This window comes from Gracilinanus agilis, chromosome 6 (assembly GCF_016433145.1).
Source record: "Gracilinanus agilis isolate LMUSP501 chromosome 6, AgileGrace, whole genome shotgun sequence".
Classification (NCBI taxonomy): Eukaryota; Metazoa; Chordata; class Mammalia; order Didelphimorphia; family Didelphidae; genus Gracilinanus; species Gracilinanus agilis.
This window is the reverse complement of record NC_058135.1, coordinates 148388130-148400544: the sequence shown is the minus strand read 5'-3', so window position 1 is coordinate 148400544 and position 12415 is coordinate 148388130. Positions and strand designations below refer to the sequence as shown.

The 12415-nt window shown below is 36.8% G+C and overlaps 1 protein-coding gene across 1 annotated transcript in view; it reads right to left on the bottom strand.

Annotated features, from left to right (window-relative positions):
- The window catches only part of LOC123252381 (transmembrane protease serine 11G-like), a 47505-nt gene extending 40672 nt beyond the window's left edge, over window positions 1-6833 (bottom strand). Inside the window, exons 1-2 of the mRNA XM_044681718.1 lie at window positions 6741-6833; window positions 6257-6465 (exon numbers count right to left, since the gene is read on the bottom strand). Of these exons, the coding sequence (XP_044537653.1) occupies window positions 6257-6465; window positions 6741-6833 (302 nt within the window). The remainder of the gene's footprint in view (window positions 1-6256; window positions 6466-6740) is intronic.
- Window positions 6834-12415: the final 5582 nt, after the last annotated feature.

Genomic DNA, 12415 nt, shown 5'->3' with positions numbered 1-12415 from the left:
TTCCTTCCTTGGCAGCCTGGGAGGGTGTGACACAACTCAAATTAGTGCTCAGTGTCTCCTTTTTTGTTTTATGAACCAAAAAAGTATGTATTCTTAGCCCCCTTTTTGGAAGTGAAGATGAATTACCATGTAATTAGACTACCAAGTAGTATATACATGTGTAGTCTACCCCAAAGGCAACTGACTGAATATTCTACTACTTTCCAGGAGAACCATAATCTGATCCTTGCAACTTTAAAAAGATTTCAAATTTTCTTTTTAATGGTGCATATGAATATTGAAGCCCTAAAAACTGGTTTAATGTTTTACATAAGATTACTAATTGTTTAGCTTGTAACAGCTTCATATGATAGATATTGTATGTATTATACTTCCCATTTGAAGGTAAAAAACCTTTTAGAGATTAAGTGATTTGCCTAGGGTAGTGATAGTGAACCTTTTAGAGACTGAGTGCCTAAACTGCAACCCTCACACGGCATGTGAACTGCCCCCTTACCCTAGACAGTGGAGGAATCACTCCCATTGGGCCGCTGGGCAGAGGGGCAAGTCATGTGAAAAATGTCCTTAGGCTTAGTAGAGAGGGGAAGGAGAGCATCCCCCTCTGGCACACGAGCCATAGGTTTGCCAACACTGGCCTAGGGTCAAACAGCTAGTGAATGAGAGTCAGAGTGTGAATTTGGGGCTTCTGATTGTCAATCTAGTATTCTTTTCATTATGCCATACCACTTCTCTTAAATAAATTTGAGAAATAATTCATTAACTACTAAGGCAGGTGTGCCTTGATTTATAAATCGATAATAATGTATTGATATTTGTCAAATCAAGTAGCATTTATCAAGGTCCTGTGCTAAATGTCAGCAATACAAAATAAGACAAAAAAAATCTTTTGTTCCAAAGAGCTCATAGACTAATTGGGAGTAACAACATTGACTGTGCACAGACAAGACAAATGCAGAATCTCATGATTGTTGTTTCAGAGGGAATGCATTGAGCTTAAGGAGGATTGGGAATTACTTCTTGCAGAAGGTAGGAATTTAGCTTAAATTTGAAGGTGGACATGAGGAGGGGGAACGTTATATGCATAGGAGATGGCCAACGAAGTGCTCGGAATCAGAAGATTAAGTGTTGTGTGTAAGGAGAAGCAAGGAGGATTCCGCCACCGCAGAGTATATAAAAGGCAGTAAAATGATTTAAAACTAAAATACTGGAAAGGTAAGAAGGTGCCAAGGTAAGAAAGACTTCTCAGTTCCCTCACAGTATTCCTAAAGCAATGATGGTGAACCTATGGCACAGGTGCCAAAGATGGTATGCAGAACACTCTCAGTGGGCCCAAAACTGCCCTACCCCCTACCTAGTTTGTTACTAGAAAGGCAGAGGGACTCCTGTGGAGTTGCTCCCTTCCCCTTCTCCCCGTGCCTGATGACATTTTTTCACATCACCAGCTCCTCTGCCCAGTAGCCCAATGGGAGCACACAGGAGATAAGGTGGGAGGCTCACAGGTAGCAGAGCTGGATGGGAGTAGAGTGCTCAGGCCATTCCTCTTCTTCACTTCACCTGCACCTCTACCAAACAGCCCAATGGGAGCACTTTCTTGCTCCCCTGTGTGAGGTAAGCGGGGCAGGGTGCACCCAGCACTCATGGGGGAAGGGACACAGCATTCTGTCTGTAAAAGGTTTGCCATAACTGTCCTATAGCAATCTTCAGCAGAAGACCTCCCCTAATTTTATGAAGAAAATGGAGACCAATTCCCTCTTCCTTCTACTCTATGTTTCAAAATCTGTTATCATTCTCTCTTCTCTTCATCTTTATTACACTTTCTAATGAAGAGGTGGCCTTTGTTTTCAAAAAGGTCAGCATCTCTACTTTTACTCTTAATTGTATTCTCTCCCATCTCCCCAAGCATATTGTCCCCATACTCATTCCCTTTTTCTCTCTAATCTCCACTTTCTCCTAATCTACTAGTTTATTCCTCAATTCCTACAAAAATACCCAACTCTCCTTCATTCTTAGCAAATCATCACAATCTCACAATCTTCTTGAGCTATTAGCACACATTTCTCCTCTCTTTTACAACCAAATTCCTTAGAATAGGCTGCCTAAACTATCACTTCCCTTCCACTCTCTTCTCAATTTCTTGCAGTCTGATATCTCCCCATATTACCCACTTGAATCTGGCCTCTCCAAGGTGACCAGTGTGCTAACTGTAGTAGAGTGTCTTTTTTTTTTTTTTCATTCACATCCTTCTTGACCTATCAACATTAAGTGGTATCCTATCTTCTGGACACTCTCTCCCCTTTGAGTTTTTGTGATGCTATTCTATTGAGACTACCTATCTCATTTATCCCTTCTCAATCTCCTTTGCTAGATCGCCATCCCTAAATGTACTCCAGGGCTCTATCCTAGCCAGGTCTTCTCTTCTTTCTCTGTATTTTCTCACCCGATGACCTCATTCATTTCCCTAAGAATAAAATTATTATCTCTATGCAGGTTACTGACAGATCTATATATCATCCATAGTCTCTCTCCTGAAGTGTAATCCAATGTCACCAACTGCCTACTACACACATTTAGGTCCTATAGATTTCTAGACAGACTCATGCATATATATGTAACTTTCGAAGGCAACACAGTATACAGCCCTTACATGTTTATTCTCTTTTCTTTCATGAATAAACCTTAGAAGATGTACTCTTGTGGTTTAGAGTATGTGGAAGACGGGAGTTAAGAAGGGGGTAAGAGGAATGGATATTAGGTAGCATAGAAGCAGCAAAAGAAGGAAATGAGATAATTTTGGATTGAATGAAGTCCTCCCCTGAACCCAAGAAACCAAGAAAGCTCAAGCATCAAGAAGCTAAGGAGTCTCTGCCTTGAGGTGGAATTCAATGAGGTTAGATATGACTAAAGACTTTGGGGTTTGGGGTGAATTAAGGTCCTCTGGGTACATTCTCAGAGAATGCTAGTTAGGGAAGTTTATGTGGTTCAGTAAAGTTTAACAGTAGGTCATTTACTTTATCCATCAGAGTCAAGCTAAAAAGTCTTCAAAATAGGTCTAGCAATTGACTGTGCACAAGATGCAGCCTAAATCTGGAGCAGTTGGCCATCAGGTGATGAAGGTTTTTGGATGCAGCAAATCATGAAACAATTTCCTGAGTCATGGAGATTTTTCAATATGTATCAGTAGAGGGAGTATTATTCACACTGATGAAATAATGGATCATTTTTATGTATTGAAGTGTAAATGGGAAATGAGAACAAGGCAGACAGAGGGAAGCAGAAGGTTGAGTATAATATTTAATGACTTATTGCATAGTAGATATTGGCATTTTCTAATCTTTCAATCTCTTTTCCTTCTTCATTCTGTCCCCATTTTCTGTGACTTTGATGCTTCTCTCTCTCTCTGGATCCTTCTCTTTCTCCTAGATATCTTTCACATTTAAATTTTTATAATGTGGAGCTAAAATATACTTTTTAAAAGTTATTTTTTTATTTGATAAAATCAGATGTTTCCATTGTGATTTTAAATACATATAAAGTATATTTTAATCCCCAAATGTCTTCCAAAAATTATTCTTCACTTTTAATTTATTAAAGAAACTTGATTAATTTTTGCATACATATATTATATTTTAAAATTACAACAAATTTAGTTCTGTAATTACTGTTAGATCTGGCATATTAAAAATTTAAATTTAGAATTGTAAAAGAAGCTAGAGAGGATATTTGTGTTTTGGAACCTAGAGGCGGGAATATTAAGGTAGGATAATGGTTGAAGAGAGACATTGGGTCAAACATTAACTGGCAAAGAGACAGAGGATGATTATGTATGAGAACCTTAAAGATACTTAAATAAAATTTTAAAAATCCAGCTTTTCCAGATTAATTGTGAGTGAAGCAACACAATCAAGATGATGTGAAAACCCGGGTCCTTATTCTGGTCAAAACAACGAACAGGGCAAAATTGGGAATCAAAAAAATTGTTGTAATTTCCAGTAAAATTATTATGAAATCATGAAAATATAAATTTTTATGAATCAAATATGACCTTCCTATTTTTTCATTTTTTCTCATTTTACTTCTGATAAAGAAGACTGTATAATGGAATGTTACTTTTGTTTGGTATGTGCAATTATAAATGCACGTGATTTATTATGGCAACAGTTCTTTTAAGAAGTTTCACTGAATTAATATTCAGGCTGGTATTTTATTATTTTAAAGTCACTGGGCCCTCCTCTCTTTAGTAAGACTTTTTCCTGGACTAAAAGAAAACTCAACCCAAAGCCTTACTTAACTTCTACCATATGAAAGAATAAGAAACTTCTCCTCCTTGCTAAAAATACATATTCTTTTTCTTAATAACTCTCTGTCCTTTTCTCTGTCTATTTTATTATTTCTTTGTCTTCTCCTACAGTCTATGCCTTTTTCTCACACAGACATTGCTCTGCATTATTTTTTTCGTACCTGTAAATTTCATATCTTAAGCACCATTTATTTTCCTTAATGTTAAATATATAACAGGAAACTGTCAGAATTTTCCCAAAAGAAAGGTAGGAAAAACCTAGCTGTCTATAAGCCTAAAAACTTTACATTTGGCAACCTGTAAGTGCCTGCAAACTTATCTGTCAAAAAAGAAAACAAACAAAACTTACTGGTACATTTTGCCCTGCCGAGAATGACCTGGTCTCCTCCACTTTTGTGCTGCTTTTGGATTCCCAGGCAAGTGAGTGACGTCCTATGCAGTATATGAGGCTTGCACACTGACTAAAGTAAGGGTACAGAGGGATTTAACCTAAAACTAGTTTAACAAGTCAGGAATAGGCAACTTTAACCAACAGTGTTGTTTGAAATGAAGACGTGTAAGATAAAACTTTCTGTAAGGAAGTAAAAATTTCCTGGTTCTGGTTAATTAGAAATGTTACAAAACAATTGTGATTTCAGGATACCAAGAACACCTTTCTCAGTTTTGGGAAGTGATGCATTTGTGAATCAGGAGGCGGTATTGTCTCTTCTGAGTCAGTGAATCTTTGAGAAAGGCAAAATTCATAGCAAAATGGAATGTTACAAGAGTTTGTATCTTTGTTCCATCTTCATTTCATTTTTGGCAGTGAAATTTTTCTATCTTTTTTGTCTAAAAATTCATTTGATATCAAGCTTAAAAAGATGAATGGATGGGAAACTAAAAGTATTTTGATTACTACAAATATTTGTTGTTGTTGTTCAGACATGTCTGACTCTTTATCCCTTTAGGTTTTTCTTGGCCAAGTTTACTGGAGTCATTTGCCATTTCTTTTTGTAGCTCATTTTCCATATGAGAAAACTAAAGCAAGCAGGGTTAAAGGTCATAGCTAGTAAGTATCCAAAGCTAGATTTGAACTCATGTCTTCCTGATTTCAGGCCCAGCACTTTATCCTCTGAACTACCTACCTGTCCTACAAAATTTAGACAATGATTTCAAAGGTTTTCACCAGCAGATTCTACCCAACCTCTATATTCTCACCTCTCTCTTCTGTGTCTTCTGTCCTAGCCTGTTTTTTTTTTCTTTTTTATGATTTCTCTCTTCAGTTTTTCACAGCTTTCAATAATGCCTGAATTTAGGTTGTTCCATATCCTAGAGAGAAGTCTCTCTATTACAACATATCCTTTACTGTCTTCAATTTTGTTTTAAACCCTTACCTTCTGCCTTGGAACCAATGTATTGGTACTATGTATTGGTTCCAAGACAGAAGAGTGGTAAGGGCTAGGCAATGAGGGTTAAGTGACTTGCCCAGGGTCACACAGCTGGGAAGTGTCTGAGACCAGATTTGAATCTAGGACCTCCCATCTTTAGGCCTGGCTCTTAATCCAATGAGCCACCCAGATGTCCTCAAAATAAAGTCTTGCCTTTAAATTTTAACAGAAGTCCCTCTTAACAGGTTGGTAGTTTTTGGTTATTAGGACCTTGGAGCTCATCTAATTCATATTCTTTTCATCTTGTTTGTTTGCATCTCCTCTCTGCCCCCACCCAGTACAGATAAGGTACTTTATTATTTGCATATGATTTCACGTCTAGAACTAGTACAAGGGCCACAGATACAAGGGGCCCCAGGAAGGGGGAAGAGAGCCCCAGACATGTTTCAAGAAGATTCTCCCATACAGATACTGGCCCAGTCTTGGTTTCAGGAGGGTCAGGTTGTCTCTTTAGTCTCTTGATCAGCTGCCTTTCCCATCTTTCAGGAATTTACAGAGGTCACGGTGCCCCTGTATGACACCTACGGCTTACAGCTCCACCAAAACTTCATTTTCTCCAGTCAGGGCATCCTCATCAGGCTTGAAGGCCACTTTGTCTCTACTCTTCTTGGGTGGTTTTTCCAGGATGCCTCCCCACCCCCCAACCAATCCCATACCTCCCCAGTCTGGATCTCCCCTTCTTTCTGCTCCGGGAAGATGTGTAACCACAACTAGGGAGATGATGCCACACCCAGGGCTGGGCTACATGTCAACAGAGAGAAGAAGGATCTAAGAGGCAATGTTCATGGCCCTGAAGAGAGGAGCCAAGAGGTTAGAGTAATGGTAGCTGGACCTAGAGGAAGGACCTTGTGGTTGCCCACCTTTTTCATCTAACAGCTGAAAAAACAAAAGCCCACAGAAATTAGGTGTATGACTTGCTCAAGTTACTGAGGCATATGATGGCTCAGTAGGTAGAATGCTGAATGAAGACTTGAGATCAAATCTGACCCTGGGTAACTCACTTTACCTCTGTTTACCTTAATCCATTCAAGAAGTAAGTGGCAAACCATGTCAGTATCTGCCAAGAAAGCTTCATAGATAAGATGGTCCACAGAGTCACAAACAGGCATAACTGGACAACAATAAAAAACTTACTCAAGGACCTTCTACTTGGTGGCAAATTTGTGACTGCTTCTCAATGAATTGTACTTTAATCTGTGATATTTTCCTTCCTTCCTAAAGGTTGTCATTAATTTTAAGAGTGGGAAAGGGCTTGGAACTAGTTTCAATACTACTTAATTCAGAGTCATGGCCTTCTGTCATTCTATTTAGTCTGGAGTCAGTCCAAGTATGAATGAAACTTCCTTACATACAAAGTTTCCAAAGACACATTTCTATTTTAATGTACCACTATACGGTGAAGAATAAATTCAAATACTAGTATCTGAAGATTAATGAATGAGAATTTGTTGTTTGTGTCTTCCAGAGTCACTTTGAGACTACTGATGAATAGAACTAACAGATATTTGTTGGAGAAATGGCTAGTTTAGTTCTGGAGTGATATAGATCTTAGGACAGGAGTGTGCTGGAGCCAGATTGAGCAGTTTTCAGGATAAGATTGTAAAATGTTCAATGTTCACATGTGTACCTCTGAAATTGGTGAATGCTACAAATCAGGGCTTGGTTTATTGTTCGGCTGATTTTTTAGATTGATGAAAATGATAAAGAAAATGTTAATAATGTACATAAAACTCAAAAGTGTGTCATTCATAGCATACATAACCCCCTTCTGAGATCCAGTTGTTAAACATGCATACACACACACACACACACACACACACACAGACACATACACACACACCTGCTCTAAAGTCTCCCAGGGTCTTAAAATTTGGGCAAGGACCACAGTAGCCCTGGAAATCTAAGACTACCATATATCGTCTACAATGTATAGAAGAGGATGTTTTTTAAATGTATTGCAATTCTTTCAATGTTAGTGGCATATTTACTCATTTTAGTTATTTTTTCCTAATATAATCCTTAAAGAAGGGAAATAATTTATGATATAGAAAGGTAAGGACAACTATACTGACTGAATCATAGATCTTTCAAATGATCAAAATTGAATCCTACAAATGGCATTTCTCCCTCATAGTCTTTCAGGACCAGAGAATATTAAACTTTTTTCCTAAAAGGTGAGGGAGTGTGCGTGAAGAACACAGAATATGGGCAATAGGTGGTTGGCTAATGGTCCCAGGGACACAGGGTAAGCAAGAGACTGTTTAAATTAAATTCTATATGTTCTATAAAAAAGAATGTCCACTTATATGAATTTAGATTATAGATTATCTAAATTCTTTTCTCTTTATCAAAGGAATCAAATAAAACTGATCTTATTAATTCTTTAAAAAGAGTAATGTTTCTCACCATAAGGATGAGTAACGATCCTCTGCCAAATGCCATTCGGCACTTGGTTGAGAACCTCCTCTAGCCCTCTCAGGTGGAATGGAAAGAATATATGACCTCTATATTCTTGTGTTTGTACTAGACTGAATCAATGAAGTCCTTTCCAATTCTTGAGATTGGACTCCAAAGTCATTATAAAGTAGTTAAGTATTCCTGTCCCAAACAGAATTTTTTCATTACTTTATTTTGGTGTTATTTTCATAACATAAATTTTAAATCTTATGGGAAAGGGAATTCTGTGTCATCTACCTAACTTAGTACTACTGGTTCAAGGCAATCTGCCCTGGGTTCCAACAGTTTTTAGTTATGGCTCTGGCAGATTTTACATATGTTAACTCATTGATCCCCTCAGCTACCATGTGAGTTAAATATTATTATTAGCCCCATTTTGCAAATGAAGGACCTAAAGCACAGAGAGTTTAAGTGGCTTGCCTAGGGTCACACAGCTAGGAAGTATCTGAGGTAGGATTCAAATTCATGTCCTTCTGACTTCAAAATATGTATACTAGCTACCTAATTCCCTCTTTCAGAATATAGTGAGAACTTGTTTTATTTCCCTTCCCTTCCCTTCCCTTTCCTTGTTTTCCCTCCCCTCCCCTTCCTTCCCCTTTCATGTAAGTGTAATATAGAAAATGGCAGGATGGAATTCCTCTATATTACAGTAAGAAAAGGAAAAAAATTATTTTAATTGCAGGGTAACATGCAATATCCATTGGCAAACCAGTAACCTAAAAGTAATACTCATTTTCCTTCCTTCTTTGAAATTGAAGCTTTGGGCAATGTTCAGTCAGTTACAGTAAATCAAGTTACTAAAAAATATACCTTAATATCTAGAATTGTCTATTTAAAAGAAGGTTTATTGTCCAATTTCCTGGAAATGTTATACGAAGATAAAGGGAACAAACCCATATCAGCAAGCATATCAATTAAAACTATGAGTGTCTCAACCCTAAAGGAAGGCAGTGCTTTAGACTGGATGACAGACCCCTTGTCTATACACATATTTTGCAGCTCTTTTATGCTTTACACACACAGAAAAATATTACAATAGAAAAAGTGCTATTTTTTTCTTTGAATTGGGCAGAATTCTACAGATTGAATTTTTTAAAAATAAAGTCTGTTTACCCTCAAAGTTGCATCTATGCAAAGGTCCATTATTGTCTATCAAAGCCTTTATTTTGAACCTTCACTTGTAATGCTTATAACTTGACCTACCAGTAAATAAATACCTACATTCCATGGAGGTGGTAATTTCCTAACCCTTAAAATGTTTATTTAAAATAATCTTTAAAATTGTCCTTGGTCTTTTCTATTTTGTAGCTTGATAGCTATCTATCTTACCCATCATTAGTTCTGGCTGTTTAGGAGTCCTGAATTCTAAGTCCTCACTTTATCAGCAACTTACTGAGTCTCTTTAGACAAGTCACCTTGTCTGGGGCTCAGGAGCCTTATCTATTAAAGTAAGGGTTATAGATAGGTTTTGAAGGGTCCCTTGGAACTTGGTGACTACTGAGTTCATTATCTACAGCAATGGTTCATAGCATTCTCTATCTGTAAATATCCAGAAGTGACTGCTGTATTATATTACCTCTCCACAAAAAGAGAGGAAAGGAAGCAGCGTATTGGAATTTGGAAACAGGGAGAGTAGTTTTAGAATCACAGATTAAAATCTAGAAAATATCACAGGCTTTCCAGTCCAACATCCTCATTTTACAAATTAAGAAATGGGCTCAGCGATGTGAAATGACTTGCCCAAGGTCACACTGGCAGGAAGTAACAGAATTACTTGAATTGGACTTATTTTTAGCACAAGATAAGTGGAATTATGTGCTTCATTATTTACCCTCATTTCCAGAAACAGTGAACTAGAAATATCATAACGTGGCTTTTTAAAATTCCAGAATGTGAATATAATCCATCACAAAAGAGACAAAGCCCAGGATCTTTGTTACCATAAATATATTTGTAAAATATACAAAGCAACATCCTACATAAAAATGTTGATAACTGTATAAAAAGTACATTAAAATCTTAATGTATATGGCGACAGAAAGTCACCCTCTGCATTGCTAGCAGTTTACAATAATAGACTTTGCATTTTTATAACAGCTTTTATCCAAGCACTCAAAGACGAATAGATGTTAGTACATGTGTTATGCCTCACAACAGCCATATGAGGTAGGCCAGTATATCACTTAACAGACAGAGGAATTGAGGTTAAAAGATTGATATGATCATTTATACAATGAGTCGTTTACAATGATTTATACAACGTAACATATAAGATCGCAACAAAGAAGAGACTAAACTAATTCTAGAGCATGGGAGGCCTGTGATGCACCTATGATACAGAACCGTTTTAGTAATGCTACAACTTTAAAGCTTCAACTGTTGCTGTCGTTTCAAAAATGTAATTAAATTAAACTGAATTAAGGAATACATAGCCAGAATACCTTGAGAGGAAAAAAAAAAAACCTCACAGCATGGAGACTGATAAAGCATCAATCTAACTACAATGAAAATTCTAAGTGAGAAATCAGAAGGATACAACAGTATGGTACCCATCAGTCTAGTACAGAAACTGAGTAAAATGGAAATTCCTAAAAGTGTCCTATGCTTCTTTTTCTTAGTAGTTGAGAAGCTTGGGAGGAGCATAGGCAAGTTTTATTATTAACCACATATGTGTTGAGAACCATAGAGATTGCCCAGAAAACTTTGGAAGTGTTTGCCTACAAAAGACAGGAGTTTTATTTTATGTTTATCTTGCTTCCCCTAGTGGTATTCAACAACTATATTTATTTTGATCCAGAACATGATTTCTTTGATGTTTGCATCTCCTGATGTAGAAACTCCATCCACCAGCACAGATCAGTAATAGGTGGGTTTTTTTTTTAAATGTAGAGTACTAAAGAATTTTTCCTGGAATGGAGAAATTAAATGACTTGCCAAAGCTTACACAGCCACGTGAGTGTGTCAGAAAAAGGATTTGAACCCAATTTTTACTGACTCTAAGGCTAGTGTGCTATCCACTACACCATACAGACTCTATTTTTTACTGTTAGCTGCTATTCACATGGAATTTAAGAATAAACATTTCTATAAAATGAAAACACAATAGGAATATTTCCTCCTAAATCTAGTCAGTACTTAGAGGCTAATGATTATTATGAGATTTTTTTTTTCCTCAAGCTTCTATCTTTCTCATATGTGGCACCTTTAAAAAAACAAACTAACAAAAAATTAATAAAAATTGGTACCATCTGTGAGAGTTGCTAACCGAGGCTTTGTCAGTAACCCTGTGTATTTCGACTTGATTCAACAAACATTTTAAAACTCTTCATTATGTATCAGGTACTGCGCTAGGCATTTTTTTAGAGACAAAGAAAAAATGAGTATTGCCTGCTCTCAAAAACCTTATGATCTATAGGGGGAGAGGCAGTTAGGGGATACCAATGTTACAGATAAGTAATAAATATGAGGTAATTTGAGGAAAGAGAAAGCACTGACAACTGGGGGTAGAGGGAGGTCAAGACAAAAAATGAAAAAACACAAGTTAGACTCTTCATTAATAATTCACAGCTACAAGAGAATGTGCTTTGCACATTATTCTCTGAGTTGAGCATAAATGCATCCGGAATCTCCATGCTGCTGTTGAAGCCAGTAGATCTTAGTATCTCATGAAATCTTGTTTATGGGCAAAAGTTCTTTGAAACATATTAATCAGAAATGCAAATCATTATGAAAGTCCAGGAATTTCCTTCATTTTTTGTTTTTGTTTTGCAAATGAAATGAAGTCAATCATATGGTTTTAAGAAAATATATTTATGCAAATTATTTTAAGTTGGGTGAACTTTGAAGCATATAAAGAAGAAATTGTACTATTATCCCCAAATGTCAGCCTATTCTTTGTGAATCCTGGCTCTCTTGTTAATGTTCTGTCCTTTGAGCTATTGGTCTCAGGTAAAACTTCAGAGTTTATATATATGAACATCTATGCTCTGGCACTGGTAGATAGTGTAAATAAGTTACATAATTCAGTTACTATGTCCCTAGAAGAAATGGTTCTACCTATGGTCCCCAACCACAAATGAAGTGGTTGTATTTATTGCAAGAACCAAGAAGTGGCAAGAATTGTTATACAATGGTGGAATTTCCCTCATATTTTAGAGGAAAATGCCCTCTCCCTTCTCCATGGAGAAAAGCATTATAAAGTTAGGAAATAAAATAATATGACAGAGATCTTCTT